At 60.6% G+C, this 15542-nt stretch overlaps 2 protein-coding genes across 2 annotated transcripts in view; both read left to right on the top strand.

Annotated features, from left to right (window-relative positions):
- Positions 1–792, top strand: part of CYP46A1 (cytochrome P450 family 46 subfamily A member 1) — a 36143-nt gene extending 35351 nt beyond the window's left edge. The window contains exon 15 of the mRNA XM_033850624.2: positions 81–792. Within this exon, the coding sequence (XP_033706515.1) occupies positions 81–251 (171 nt within the window). The 3' untranslated portion in view covers positions 252–792. The remainder of the gene's footprint in view (positions 1–80) is intronic.
- Positions 793–9505: 8713 nt separating this feature from the next.
- The window catches only part of EML1 (EMAP like 1), a 197951-nt gene continuing 191914 nt past the window's right edge, over positions 9506–15542 (top strand). Inside the window, exon 1 of the mRNA XM_073800056.1 lies at positions 9506–9616. Within this exon, the coding sequence (XP_073656157.1) occupies positions 9589–9616 (28 nt within the window). The 5' untranslated portion in view covers positions 9506–9588. The remainder of the gene's footprint in view (positions 9617–15542) is intronic.

Raw genomic sequence — 15542 nt, 5'->3', positions numbered from 1 at the left:
GGACCCAGGCAGCTGTGGCATTTGCTGTTCATTCCCTCATTCACACCACTGACCCCCCCACCCCGCCCCCGCGCGCACAGATGGAGGTGAAGGTGGTCATGGCCAAGCTGCTGCAGAGGCTGGAGTTCCGGCTGGTGCCCGGGCAGCGATTCCGGCTGCTGGAGCAGGCCACGCTCAAGCCGCTGGACCCCGTGCTCTGCACCCTGCAGCCTCGGGGCTGGCAGCCCGCGCCCCCGCCCCCGCCCTGCTGAGGGGACCCGTGCAGGACCGGACTCCTCCGCCAGGGCCGCGCCCACGCTGTTCCCCTGCCCTCTTCCCCGGGAGCGCCCTCCACACTGGCTCCCAGCGGGCCCTCTGCGCACCGCCACCTGCTTCACAGCCCTGAGAGCTCTCCGTCCCCTGCTAACTCCGCTGCCCTTCCTGGACCAGAGCCTGCCATCGCCCAGCTGTGCTGTTGTCTCCCCCCACCTCTTTGCACAGGCCACGCCCTCTGCCAGACACCCTAACTCTTGCTCACTCCCTAAAGCCCTCTTCAGGTGTCACCTCCTCCAGGAAGCCCCCCTTGCCACCCCCCGGCTGGGCCAGGGGCTCCTCCTCTGTGCTCCCTTGGCCACCTGTGCTACCTCTAGCACCACACTGACCACACTGTATCATGAGTGTCCTTCGATGTGACTGACTGTCCTGCCAGGCTGTGAGTGCCTCAAGGGCAGAGTCTGCGTGTGATTCACCTCTGAGCCCCCTGTGCCCACCCAGGACCTGGCACAGAGTCGATGCTCAATAAATAAATGTGTTGACTGCATGAATGAACTGCCAGACCAGGCCGGGGCGCTCTGGCCTCCATTTTCTCATCTGTAAAATGGGTGCCTTGTTGAGACTGATCTCCCTAAGGGCTGAGGCAGCTCTGGAAGTTGCCCCTGGAGATGCCCAGACAATGCCACGTCGGGAGAAGACGGCCCAGGTTCCCAGGAGGGCCCCATGTTATGTGCAAGGCCATGCTCCTGGGGGGTGAGGCTGCGACTGTGGGCAGTTTTGAGAGCTTGATTTGAGAGGGTTGGGGGCCCTGGGGCCTGTGTGGTCTAGTCTGCTCCCAACAAGGTCACTGACACTCCAGAGGGCCTCACATAGGATGGAGCCCCCAGGATCTCTCTTGAGGGCAGCTTGGTGGAGCTGAGTGTGGACGCCTGGCCTCACACCCACTGCACCTGTGCACCTGCTGGCACAGGGCTGCCCCTCCTGACCTGGGCAGAGGAGGCTGCTCGGGCCCAGGGGCTGAGACCGTAACCCTCGCGGCAGTGGGTGGGTGAGGAAGCCGTCCCTTCCTCCTCGAGGCTGAGGGGTGGCCAAGGGGCAGGAAGTACTGGACCCACCATGTCCTCTGGGCCTGTCCAAGGGAAAGGGCCTGTTTCTCCTTCAGCACTTGGGAGTTCGTCATCATGCAGGAACAGCTGGCCCACTGCCCGGGGTACGTGCGCCGGACAGGTCCCCCCACCATACCTGAGAGGGCACAGATCCGGACTGGCCCCTGCTGTACGTCAGCTCCTCAGCCCCTGCTGCAGTCTTGAACGACAGCTCCGAGGGGTCTTCCCAGTTAGCAGATGGGGAAACTGAGGCTCAGGGGAGGAAGTGGCATGCTCAGCACAGGTGGGTGTTCTGCCCTAGGGTGGGGCTGCGTTCCCAGCCCAGGCTGGACATGGGGTCCCACGAGAGCAGTCGCATCTGAGCCTCTGGGCTGGGCGTCTGGCCTCTGGGACGCCTCTGTAGCTGCAGGTTCCTTGCCGAGTGAGGGTCCTCCCACTCCCGCAACCCCGGACTGACCTGAGCGCTCGGCTGGGCCCTTATCAAGCTACACTCCACCCTCTCTGTTCCCATCTCCCTGCCTTGGGGGTGGGATGGGGAGGCCAGAACCTCCTGTGGCTCTGAGAAGGGTGTGTCTGGGCCAGCTGGATCAGGTCAGCTGGGCTGGAAACCTTTCCTTTTAAGCCCCATCCCCCCAGGAGACCTCAGTGTGCACACGGCCGGTACCAACCCCCTGGGGCCCGGGCAAGATGGATGGGATTAAAACCAAGGTCCTGCAGCCAGACCTCCTGGGGTCAAATCCTACCCCATCTGTCACTGGTTACGGGGCTTTGCCCCCAGGTTCCCCATTTGTAAGGGAGGACAAATAACAGGCCCCGCATCCGAAGGTTTGTGGGAGAATTAAGAACGTTCTACGTGGACGGTGCTTAGCACAGAGCCTTTCAGCGTCAGTGCTGCACACTCAGCAGCTGTAAACTGTAACTCGCGGTGGCACCTTTATTGCTGTTACGTCCAGAGGAGGAGGCCGGGCAGTGCAGTTCCCAGAAGAGCCACACGGTGGCGCCCCGGCGCAGCTCTCAGAACTGCGGGTCCGCCGCAGGCAGGGTGGGCGGTGCCTCCCCAACCCTCGCAGGGTCCGGAGGTCCGGAGGGGGAGGGACTCGAGGCGACGCAAGCCCAGCTTCCTGGAGGAGGGGTCAGGGCGAGAGGCGCGGGTGGTCTGGGGCATCCAATGACCACTGGGATGGGAGTAGGGAGGCGGGCATCACGGTCCCTATTTCACAGATGGGGCATTGAGGCATGGCGAGGGTCAGGCAGCTGGTGGGGCGGCAGGGGCACTGCCACGCGGGTGGGGGGGTAGTGATCACTCGGTGCTTCCCCCCCCCCCCCACCTCTCCGGGCGGTGGGCCCGCGTGCGGTGGTGGGATGCCGGCAGACCCGCAGTGGGACGAGCCGGGAGGTCTGGACTCACCTGGAAGGGGCAGTTTTGGCAAGAAAAGTCCCGCGGTGGAGAAATGCCCAAAGATGAGTATGGCGTCAGGCTGTTTCCTGCTGCCTCACTAGGTCTCTCTGGTCCCCTCTGCCCTGCCGTTCCCTCCCTCAGGACCTCGGGCATTGATGGCCCTTTCCCAGCCCGCCCCCTCCTCTGTAAACCTGGACAAGGTGAGGTGGGGCTACAATCTCACTCCGGGCAGGAAGCTTCCAGCCTGCACACTCACCCAAGTCCCCCGATCCCTCAGGTTTGAGCTGCTCTAACACCTCCCCGGAAGTCACCTCCGGTGCCCTCGGACCCAGGGGTCTGGAGGCTGGTGATGGGGGACCCTCAGGCTGGGGTGGGGAGGCTGGGGTGGGGAGTGGCCTCAGGAGCCTCGTCTGCTGGTGTGGAGATGAGAAGCTTGGCCCAGCCGTGGTCAGATGGGATGTTTTCTTCCTCTGTGCTCTGGGTGCTGGGACTGGAGGCTGGCTCTGGGGTTGCCTGGCGGCCCTGCTGGGCCTCAGTGGCAGCCAGCATGGGTGGGCAGAGGGCCACAACTAGTTGCCCTGCTGGGAAGGTTCTGGATGGGGCTCAGGCCCTCCTGGTTGTCTTGGCCGAGTAGGTATGGTGTCCGCTACCCTAGTAGGTCCAGCCAGGCAGACCCCACAAGCACAGTGTGTGTGGGGTTCCCTGGGTGATCACGAGAGGGGATGGCCACCTGGAGGTGACCTCAGGGGAGGGGCGAGAGGGGGCTCAAGCCAGGGGTTCGTTCTGCGTCGCACCCCCTCTGCGTGGACGCTTCCTCCCCTCTGAGGCGAGAATCCCGCATCTTCTGGTGGCTTCCTGAGAAGTATGTGGCCCAAAGGGGGGTCTCGAACCCCTAAATGCACGTCTGCCCAGACTTCACCCTGGGCTCCTCCAGACAGCCTTGGGCATCTCTGCCTGGACATCCAAAAATAACCCCAACCGGGGGAGGGGGCAGACACTGGGGTATTTCTGGCGGGCGACAGGGGACTTGCAGAGGAGGGACATTTCTCTGAATCAGGGTTGGGATGGGGACAGATGGTCTAGGGCTTTAAAAACACTCATTCCTCCCAGAACATGGCTCTCCCACACTTTCTTCCCACTGGAGGAAACCATGGGCACCCTCCTGGTGTTGCCCACCTTAGGCAGCCTCTGCTGGTGGGCTAGCCCCAGCCAGCCAGGCCGAGTGGTCACGCCCAGGGCGGGGGGCCTGAGGGTCACAGCAGAGGATGGGGCCAGAGGAGGCCCGGAGCCTCCCACTCTCGGCGGTCCCACAGGCAGCCTCCAGCTGGCCATGCCCAGGCCCCAGGCCTGCCCTGCAGGAGGCTTCATGGACCTCAAGGCGGTGCGGCCGGGTGGGAGGTGGGGAGTCCTGGAGCCTTTCATGCAGGAGCCCGGCCTCCCAGGTGGGGTGTGGAGGGTCCCAGGGCCAATGCCAGGCGGGCAGCGGCAGAGGGCTTGTCTCCCCTCCCTACTCCCGGTCCTTGGGCCCAGCTCCGCTGGTTCAGCTTTTGGGGGGCAGAGGGGGTGATGCAGCCGTGGCAGAGCCCCTGCATCCCCAGCCTGGGGGCAGGGCCCTTCGGGCGGCCCTGGCATCCTGGCTGAGGAGGAATCCGTGATGGTGGTGTTGGCCAGCCCCGGGCCCAGCTGTACTGTGACCCCGGGCCCCTTTCTACAGACAGGGCCCCGAGAGGTGGGGCCTCACTGTCTCTGGGGGGCCTCGCCCCTGCTGTGAGCCCAGGAGCCTGAGGAGGAGGCCCAGAGTCTCCCCAGCAGCTCTGCGTCCCCTGGGCCACCCACCCCTCGCACACACCAAATGACGGCGGCTCCTTGGCCTGCGCCCAGAGGTGAGGGGTTGCCCCAAGGAACCCAGGAGCTGCCCACACCCTCACACCCCAGGGATACCCAATGCAGTTGACGGGCCTCTCAGGCTTCTTTCTTGGCCGGGAGCCTGGAGGCCACCAGGCAGCCATCAGCTTAGGGTGCCCGGGCTGGGTGGGGGTGCCCCGGGTGTGGGAAACCAGCTCCCAGAGCTGCACTGGAGTGTGTGTGTGTGTGTGTGTAAGCCCTATGTATGTGTGAGCCCATGGGTGCGTGTGTGAGCCCCACAAGTGTGTGTCCATTTGTGTCTCTCCATATATCTCTGTGTCTGGGGTCTCCCTGTCTCTGTGTATCTCTGTGTCTCGCATGTGAGGCTGTGCATACGGGTCTCAGCGTCCGTGTCTGCGTGTCTCAGGCTGCGTGCGTCTGGGTGTGTGTCTGCCGTGACCTGAGCTGTTAAAGGAGGTGTCTGTTTTAAGCTAAGGAGGTGGATACACCTGGTGTTCGGCCCTGGCTGTGCATCGCACACCCCATCCTAACCCCGACAGGTCAGGTGGTCCGCCCAAGGCCACACACCCAGGGGACGCAGGTCCATCCAACGGGGACATCCTCTGTCCTTCTTCAAGTCATGGTCACCAAGGCCCCAGGTGAGGCTCCTTGTTTGAAACGTTTCTGCCTCTATTTATGGGGCGGAGAGCCCAGGAAGATGGGGTGTCCAGCAGGGAGGAGGTGCCGGAACCCCTGAGACCCAGCTGGGGTCTGTGTGAATGTGGGGAGAGCAGGTGCCCGCAGGAAGCAGGGCGTCCACCTTGACCCCGCCAGGCTCCCATGCCCTCCCACCTCTGATCAGGCCAGCCTGACCCTCCCTCCCTCCTGGGTCACTTTGCTCCCAGCATCGGTGCTGGTTGGCTGAGCAGTGGGAACTCAGGGGCTGAGGGGGAGCGAGTGGGGTGTGGGAGGTCGCTAAGCGCACGGTCCCCAGACGAGTGGTCACTGCGAGGCTCGTGGTCGTCCTCCCCTGTGAAGCGGGACATGGCTTCCCCTGAGACCGCACGATGTTGGGGAGGGCCCGGGAGGGTCCCCAGCTCAGAGCAAACCCAGGAAATGTGCACCTCCTACCCCCTGTTCCCTTCCAAGCACCCCGACTCTGGCCAGCTGCAAAGCTCACAGGAGCAGCCCGCCCGCCCCCTCACCCTGTCTCCCTCCGCATCCATCCCCGCGGCACCCCGAGCTCTTCCCCGGAGCTTCTCCTCCACCTTGAACCTGACCCTGGGTGTCCAGGTGTCCGGCTGCCCGTCCAGGTGTCAGCCTGCTCCTCCCTGACCGCCTCCGCTCGCCCTGCGCCCTGCCCTGCCCTTCCTCCGCCACCCCCCATGTGCCCGAGAGCCCCCCAGGAGGCTGCGCCCACGTTCCCCCCAGGCCCCGGCAGCCACTGCCCATCACGGATGCCCACCGGGTGGCTGAAATGACATCACACGCTTGTGAGCTAAGACCATGCCAGGTCTCGGTGCCCGTGACAGGGACACGACAGGTGCCCTCGGCTGGGCAGTCAGGGCTGCAGGATAGCCTGGGAGGGGCCAGAGGGCGCAGGTGCACAGGTACCCGCCCCCCAAGTCCACACGCACATACATGCTCACACACACACACACATTCCCCTACACTCGTGTACACGCTCCCATGCACGCAGGTGCACACACACACACACACGCTCATGAACACACACGCAGTGGGCTCAGGGGCAGAAGAATCGAGTTGTTTTTTCCTCAATACATGTTCCCACACTAAAGAAAACAGGAAGGGACTTGGGGCCAGGGACAGGAAGAGGAAGTGGCCTGCACACAGGGAGCCGGCTCCAGCCGGGTGGGACTCAGGGGCAGACAGACGGCTGCCGGGTGGGGAGGTGGAGTGTGCCCATAGGGGGTCTACGCCCCGGTGCTGGTCCTGTCTGAGGGCCCCACAGGCGTCACCTCTCACGTATCCAGTTGAGAAACCAAGGCAGGGGTGGCTCGTCCCAGTCCCCAGGGAGGGCAGGCGGAGTTGGCCCTGGACCCAGGCTCATCTGATATCACGCTCCCCCAGCCCTGGTCCTGCAGCCCCACCTGGAAGTGGCCACGGTGGAGTCCTCTGCCTGCAAGTCCAGGTGCCTTGGTGGGGCTCTTTCTGCAGCCACGCTGCTCGTCCAGCACTGGGCACACCCGTGGTACCTGGCCTGGCCTCTGTGGTCTCGGGGGGCACCCTGAGGTGGGTTCCACAGTGTGCTCCTCTGGGGGCCCAGCCCAGGGAGCCCCAAGCACATGCTGCCGGAGATGACACACACATGATGGGGCCATCAGCCCAGCCTGCGAGGCCCCGCGGGGCCATGTGTGCCTTATGGCAAGGGCTCTGTGGGGTTCTCCCTGCCCCCAAGCCTGGCCCAGGCCTGGGTGCACGAGGTTCTCATAAATGCTCCACCCTTGTGGAGATGGAGGCACAGAGAGGGGCCATGACATGCCCAAGGACACACAGCGAGACAGGTCTGAACCCTCTCATGCCCTCCCGCTGCAGCTCCAGGGGAAACGTAAGGTGGAGGCCTGGGCACGTGGGTCCCACCTGGTTCCAGCCCCTCAGTAGAGATACAGCTGCCACCTGTGGTGCTCCAGCTGCAGCGTTATCTCGTTAGTCCTCCAGACCCAGTGGGAGAGACTCCTCCCCACTCTGCAGGTAGGGGGCGCCCAGAAGAGCTGCTTCTCTCCTTGCTGACCTGCCTCCTTTCTTTCCTGCGTGCCCTCCCAAGGCACAGGGCAGCTAGGTTTCCACTCACGCCTAGAATCCCAGTCCTGGGATCACATCTAGCTGGTGCAGAAGGAGGGGGAGGATTTCTGGGTTGCAGTGGCTGGGGGTTTAGGGCTCCAGAGACAGATCCAGTCCTTCTTTGTCTTTTTCTCACTTAAAATAAAAATCTCAGTTAGGAGAGACCCAGGATGACCAGCAGTCCTTGTTTGCCTGAGACTCAGGGTTCCCAGGATGCATGAGGACTTTCAGGGCTAGAACAGGGAAATGTCCAGGGAAACCAGGACAAGTCACTCTAAAGGGACTCCAAAGCCATTTAATCTAATTCCACCTGATGCTTGAACTCTCCACTGTGTCCTCACCCAGTAGCTGTCCAGCCCTGCTTACATACCTCCAGTGACAGTGAGCTCATTACTGTTCATAACAGCAAGAGCCAACCAAGAGGTAGACACAGCCAGGACCAGCCACTGACCACAGTGAGGTCAGAATTTGCAGAGCAGAGTGCAGGGTCCTCTGACCTGCCTTTAGGGGCAGTCAGAAAAGGCTTCCCAGAGAAGGAGACTGGGGAGGAGGACGGGGAATTCCTAACCAAGGGAACCCACAGGCAAAGGCCAAGAGGCCTAGAACCATCTCACATGGATTGAATTCCTTTGCTGTTCTCTCTGACAGCTGGTGTGGCTCTACAGCCCTCCCCCGACCCCGTCTCTGGAAAGGAGCCCCTCCTGCCTCTACTCCCCAGGTCTCCAGGCTAGGAAAGGTCTCATTGCCAATGGAAGAGCTGCTAGATGCCTTGGAATACCATTCCACCCCCCTCTCATTTTTCTGAGGCTCGTGGACCCTTCACCACCAGCATCTGCCCCCTGTTCCAGGAATCCTGCCCTGGTTTCCCCAGCCCTGTATGCCTCCCCTTTCACAAGCATCAACCTTCTTCTCTCCTTGGGGTCACTACTATCTCCAGCCCCTGCCAGGGTCCCTTGTCACTCTCCAGTTGAGCTTTCCCACTTTTCACCTTTGCACCTGCTGGTCTCTCTTCCTGGAATGTCCTTTCTTCCCCTGAAAAAACTTTCTCATTCCTCAAAGATGTAATTCAAATGCCAACTCTTCCAGGAAGCCCTCCAGTATTTCTCTGATTGGGGTTGATACCAGCCTTCTCTTTAAGTCACCGTACTCCCTCTGTGCTCTGCGTGCAGAACAAGGTAGACCTCGAGCCTGGGCGGGCTCGAGCCCTGGGACTGGCACTGAGCCCTGGGAACTCAGCCCAGAGCCCTCCACTTGCCTCACTGCCCTGGTCTCTGGCCTGGGTCCCTGTGGGGACTCAGGAGCGGGACTGGGTTGGCTCTTAGGCAAGCACACAGCAAGTGCATACTAAGTGCTTGCTGAGGTGTGTTCTCTCAACTGATATTTCCTGACCACCCCCTCTGTGCCAGACACAGGGTCACATGGCTGCCCTTGGGGGGGGTCCATCTCCATTCCCCGCCCCCCCAGCACACATGGAGCAGTTAGAACCCAGGAGGCGGAGGTGCCCCTGAGTGTGGATGGCTCCCATCTGCCAAACAAAGGCGAGGGGCACACCTTACAGTCGCCTTGGAGACAGACAGCCCGGCTCCAGAGCCCAGCTCCGGTCACACCCCTAACTGGCTTTGGGTAGGTCACTTAAGCCCTTCTGTGACATGGAGAACATAGGGGAGGCCGCCCCAGGGATCTGAGAGCAAGGACAAGGGTGGTAGCTCTCAGCACAACCCCGGCACCAGGCACATGTGCTCCAGGGTGGTATCACTCCTTGTCCTCCTTCTCTAACGCCCCTAAGTTCCCCTCACTGCGTAGGTGGGACCAGTCCCAGGGACAGAACTTGCAGGCATTCTGGGGTCCCAGGCTGGGGCGGGGGTCTCGCAGCCTGACCAAGCACCTCGGGGTGCAGTGGTTTCTTGGGCAACATTCTGAGGCTGCCGGAGAGGCCCAGGCAGGGGAGGGCAGTGCCCAGATTTATCCACCAATCCCGCCGGCTCCTGGCCCTGGAGCGCGTTCTTATCTGCCTGACCCAGCATGGGGGGCGGGGGTAGCCAGGGCTGCCGGGGCAGGACACTGTCTGGGGACTGGAGGCCGAGCAGGGCCGGCAGCCGCGAGCCCCACCAGGTGGGTGACAGCCACCGAGGGCCCTGAGCGTCCCAGCGGGCCGTGGCGGGCTGCCCGCCCATCTCCTGCACCATGTCGGACGGCGAGGGCCCCTCGGCCGGTGAGTGGCAGCGCTATATTTACCCACTGCTGCTCTGGTTGCAGCGCCAAGGCCACTGGTCAGCGAGGGCGCTGGGCCCCCCGCAGGCTGCAGGCAGCTGTGGGGCTGGACCCCCTTCCTCTGGGCCTGATGTCTGGGGGGCTGGCTCCTGGAGGGGGGTGAGAGACTTTCAAAGCTCACTGTGCCTCACACGCCCACCCACCCCCCTCCTCTTGCCCGGCTTCCCAACGGGGCTAGAGCAGGAAGCTGTTTCTGCTGCAGACCCTCCCGGCTTTCAGCGGGGCGTCCGGAGCGACCCACGGTGCAGCAGGGGCCCTGGCTGCGGCTGGACCCTGGGCGGGCTCAGGGTGCCGGCCTCTGGAATCACGTGCAAACGAGTGTGCGTGGACATTTCCCTGTCATCAGGGGGAAGGAGGAGTCCACAGCATCCATCAGACTGCCCCGCGGTCTGAGACCTCCAGGAAGTTCTGAGCTTCTGGTCTGACAGCACAAAGCAGACCCCCTCGTGGGCCCCCAAATCCTCTAGGTTGGAAATGGCCAGGGACACAGGCAGGCGGAGGGGTGGTCTGACACTGGAGTCTGCCCACATGTCCTCTGCTCTGCCCGGGGCGAGGGGCTATGGTGGGGACTGGCTGCCCATGTCCCTGGCTGGCGGCCCCTGGCTCCGTCCAGTTGAAGACAAGCTCTGATGTGGACGTCATCCTGAACCTGCCTCGGGTGGGGCAGGGGCTGGGAATATACTGGGGACTCTGGAGTCAGGCTGCCCAGGTTCAAGTTCCAGTCCCTTCACTTCCAAGTTGGGTGACCTTGGGCAAGTGGCTTGACTGCTCTGAGCCTCAGCGTCCCCAGGTGAGAAGGGAGATAGTGGTAACAGTACGTAACCCACAGGGGGTCGTCAACATTGAACGTGATGACGCATGAAAGCGTCTGCAGGTGTGTAGTGAGCGCTTAGCAGTGTCTTCGTGGAAACAGCAAGTGGGGGTCCCGGGCCGGCGCACAGAAGCCCATGGGCCTGTGCATCCCTGCCCGGCCCCCTCCAGCCAAGTCTGGCCGCCTAAGCCGCTGCGTGCCTGTAGGTCATGGATTCCTTCTCCGTCAAACGTTGCTGTGGGGAATCTCGGGCAGGTCAGGCTGTCCCGGAGGGCCTCAGGGTGCCCTGTGGGCAACAGCGGTGTGTGCCCACTCTGCCTGGTGTCGGATGGACAGTTCCAGCGCCTGGGCCTGGCTGAGTCAGATGTGGAACAGAGGGTGTGTGTATGTGTGTTGGGGAGGGGGACACCGACAAAACTGGCCTGACCTCTCCCTCTTCTGCTGGGCGCCAGTGGCGCTGGCTGCCAGGAATTGTCCGCTGAGCCAGCATGGTGGGGGAAGTGCAGACAGCCCTTTCTGGCTGGCTCTGCCCACACCTGACGCAAACCCGGAATAGCTCTCTGCCTCCACCAGGGACACAGCGCTGCTTTTAGCAGCTTGTAAAACCACCCTGCTGTGGGGATGGGTATTTCAGGAAGCCCAGGACAATATTAGCCCTTTGGGGCGATGGAGTGGGTACCGAGTGTGTGTGTGTGTGTGTGTGTGTGTGTGTGTGTGTGTGTGTGTGTGGCCTGGAGGCTGGGAGGAGACAGCCTTCACTGTCGGGTCTGGGAGAAGGTCAGCTGGTGGGCAGCATCCTTGCTCTGCCCATCCTGCCTGGGTGGGCTTCTCTGGGTGAGGTCAGTGCCTGGCTTCCTGCCTACAAAATACCGTGTGATGGTCTTTGGTCTCTGATGTCCTGGGCTTGGGATCACACCTGGTTGGCAGGAGTAAAGACAGAGACTGTGTGCAGAGACATATGTTTGTTTATGGTGAGGGGGGAGCGCTCCTAGAGTCTGTTGTCTGAAATTCAAGTCTTTCTTGGATTCCTACTGTGCAGCAGTGATTGGGCCCAGGAGGCTGCTGTGAAATATTTCCACCTATTCTCAGTATCCAGTCTCTGCGTCTGTGTAGACAGGGGGAAATTTCTCAGCTCTCTGGCCACGACCTGTGTGACCTTGGGCAGATTACTCAAGGGTGCTGTGCCTCAGTTTCCTCATCCGTTAAATGGGGACAATAATAGACGTTAGCTCTTCAAGTTCCAGGGAGGATTAAGTGACAGAAAGCATGTAACACACTGAACATAATGCCAGGCTTGTTGTTAGCAGTCATAGCTGTTGTTTTTATTATTCAACCAGTAAATGAGCTGCGACCCAGAAAGGAAAATGAAGGGACCAAACTGTCTGCTGTGTACTGGCCATTGTGGACACTCTGTTTAATCCCAGGAGGGGGGTGGCATGAACTCCACTGTATAACTAAGGAAACTGAAACTCAGAGAGGCAGACAGACTTGTGCAAGTTCACCCAGCTTTGAACCCAGCTTCCTGGACCCTGTTTGTGCAGAACCCAGATCAGATGCCCCTTCCAGGAAGTCCCACCCTGCTTACCTGGGGGGTGGGGAAGCTAGCCATCTTGCAGGTATTTCTGGCTCTCCTGTGAGCAATGGCCCTTCTCATTGGGAGACCGCTAGCTCAACATTTCTCCAATGTTACAGGCTCCAATTATTTCCAATAATTTGCAGCCTGTAAAAAAAGAAAAGGTGGTACCTTGTTAGAGCGCCAGGAAAATTCCGCAGCGCGGAGCGCAGTGGCAGGTAGTCCGCTCTGGGATTTATGGCCCTGTGCCTGGGCAAGGGAGCCTGGAGGCTAAGGTTACCGGGAGTCAGCATCATATTTATAGCAGGGACTCGCCTGCACCGAGAACTGCCAGCCTGTAACCATGTCCAGTGAAGGTGCTTCCCTTACAGTCGCCTGGCTTCCAGGCCTGGCTCTGCCCCTTAGCAAGGTGGCGGGCTGGACAGGTCACTTCCTCACTGAGGCTCGGCTTCCTCATCTGTAAAGTGGGGCCTTGCCGCATCCCTCACTGGCCCTGAGACTTACACAGTGTCTGTAAGTGCTGGCACCTGCCGGGGTAGAGGGGCTCCTTATACCCTGGGTCTGCTGACTGTCTTTTCCTGCCTTTGACCTTGTGGTGACTTTGACCTCTTGACAGAACTCCACAGGAAGAGAATCCAACCTCCGTGCTGTCAGTTCCTCCCATGTTTGGGAGAGTTTCCAGCAAAGCAAGTTTATGATTCCAAGCACCGAGGAATAGGCCGTTGTATTCTCAGCAGAGCACCTGAATGCAGGTCCATCAGAGCCTGGGGTTTGAATCCCTGCTCTGCCATTCCCTGGCTCTGTGGTCTTAGGCAAGTCACTTAACCTCTCTGGGGCTCAGTGACAGGTGGACACTTGCCCTTTCCCGAGGCTGTGGTGAGGATGGACGCCCCTAACCTGAGTAAGGGCTCAGCCAGCAGAGTGACCTCCTTTCTCCTCCTGTAAAACCTTCTTCCACCAACACCACTGCCCACTCCATCCCCCCGACCCCGGGGACTGCAGTCACATTGTTTGTACAGTTGGAAGTGGTTTTTCTGGGGAGAGGGGGGCTGGTGGCTGACATCGGGGTGGTCTACCCCTTTCTCACTCAACTCCTGGCATCCCAGAGCCAGAGACAGCCTACCCCAGCCTCCTGCCCCCAGACCTCATGGTGGGCCCCCCGCCAGTCTGCAGAACAGCGTCCACCTCCTCCAAGGTGTGGGCTGGGTTCTGCTCTCCTTTATGGTTACCGACCGACCTCTGGGCCTGGGTCTGGGGCGAGCATCTCTGTGAGGAGATAAAAGCAAAACGCTTTAATTATTATTTATTTAATAATTATTAATTATTTAGGCCCCACTCTTGGAGAGGAAGCGTCTTCCCCTGGGAGAAGCAGGCTTGGCCCCTGGGCCTCAGCATTTCTCTATGTGGCTCCCCTCCTGGCAGTGAGGGCTGTCCCCGACCCCAGACAGCAACTGGGTTCCATTTTCACCTCTTGGCTGGGAGCCAGGGAAACCTCAAGTCGGGGAGGTGCCTGGATCACTTCCATGTGGGGGGGTGAAAGGTCAGGAGAGAGACTCTGGGGGCCAGGAGGCCCGGGAGGAGGCTGGTGAAATGGTCCTGAGCAGAGAGGGTGAGGCCCACTGGGGGGTGGGGGGAGAACGGGAGGATGGGGCAGCTGCTGGGGCAGGACAGGCCGAGGCCCGATGCCGCCTCCCCACCAGGACGGTCCAGAGGACAGAGGGCTCATCCGTCAGGGACTCGGGGTACAGTGGGGTGACCTGGCAAAGCCCCAGGTGTCGGTCTGCACAGCATGTTGGAGTCGATGGAGAATGGCTTCCTGGGTCAGGCACACCTGTCCCCACCGGACACAGGCAGGTCTCTGCCCCCCCTGGACACAGGCAGGTCTTTGCCCTCTGAACTTCGGCCGGCTCAGCTGTAAGTGCGCGTGACACCAAGGCCTAGGGCGCGTCATGGGGGTTAGATGAGATGTCGCCTTCAGACTCCCGTGAACCGCGGGCCGGGAGAAGTATGGGTGGCAGCTGGTGGTCCTCAGGAATGAACCTTCAGACTGTGGCCATAGGTGGTCCAGGTACCTGTGCTAGTGACGGCAGGAAGGGCTTAAGCTGAGAAGCATCAGACCTGGCGCAGGAGGCTGGGGTCAGGGGCGGCTCGGGACCCTCCAGACAGCGCCCCGTTTCCACCACTCTCGGTTCCCACGCGTCACAGTTCACTCCAAGTCCACACTCCCTACCCGTGGATCCCCATGTTATGGAGGGGGAAACTGAGGCCCAAGAGAAAGAGAGATTGGCTCAGGGTCAGCGGCTAGAGAGTGATGAGCCCGGACTTGATTCCCTGACACAGGCCTCTCGGCACCTGTGCGCGGGCTTCAGCCCTTCACTCTTCCCGCTCAAAGCCGGCCCGTCATCCAGGCTGGTGGGGCCCTACCTTCTCCAGGGACCCTTCCCTGGAGTCTGCAGCCCCAGGGGCCCTGCACTCGTGGAGGGCGCCCCCCCACCCCACCCCACCATCTGCCCGTCTTGCTCAGAAACAGCTTGACTGGTGCCAACCTGGACACCCCTGTACCGCTCACAGGATACTGGGCGTTGGGCGATGTGTTGGGGGTTCGTTGCTGTGTGACCCAGAACAAGCCTCCTGCCCTTTCTGGTCCCAGAGGGGGTTTTTTAATTTGCATCCACCCCGGTAGAATCCTACAGGTGAGCACAGAGCTCTGCACATGTGTCCTGTGTTCAGACATCAGGCAGGGCTCAGGGGCCCCGGCTCTACCCGTGAACCTCTGAGCAGCAAATGAAGAAATCTACGCGGCTCCAGTCCCAGCTCCAGTGTCTGAAGCCCCCTCGGGGGCTTTTACGCTTAGGACAAGAAATACAGTTTAGAAGCTGTTAGGAATTCAACCAGGAAATCAAAGTTACCCTCTTCTGTTTTTTGTTTTGCTTTTGTTTTTTTTTTTTTTGCCTGTGCCACACAACATGCTGGATCTTAGTTTCCCAACCAGGGATGGAACCCGTGACCCCTGCAGTGGAAGTGCTGAGCCCTAACCACTGGACCACCAGGGAATTCCACCCCCCCCCCCCACTTCTGTTCCTTTAAAGTATTGGGTCCATTCTAACTGACCTTTCTTGAGATAGCGGGATACATTTTAAATATTTTAAATTATATTTTTTAAATGACACAAAGCTGTGGGTGTCTGCAACCGTTTATCAGCTTTTTTCTTGAAACTATGCAGGCAAAATAACATACAGAAACTGGCGGCTGAGATGGGCCAAAGCTATCTGCTATCATCCATATTTATTGATTTCCAGTTTTTGCATTGATCAAAACAGCCCCTTTTGGTTTGCCCTGTTACTCAGGACAGGCTCAGTATCCTGTGAAAAAAACAAATCTCAGTGGCTTAAAGCAACAAAAGTGTATTCCTCGCTCATGCAAAGTCTGTTGCAGGTCTGAGTAACTCTCCAGGGCAGGTCGCCTGCATGATGACTCAGTGGG

This window comes from Tursiops truncatus, chromosome 2 (genome assembly GCF_011762595.2).
Source record: "Tursiops truncatus isolate mTurTru1 chromosome 2, mTurTru1.mat.Y, whole genome shotgun sequence".
NCBI classification, from domain to species: domain Eukaryota; kingdom Metazoa; phylum Chordata; class Mammalia; order Artiodactyla; family Delphinidae; genus Tursiops; species Tursiops truncatus.
The sequence above is the reverse complement of the archived record's forward strand: the minus strand, read 5'-3'. Positions and strand labels throughout refer to the sequence as shown.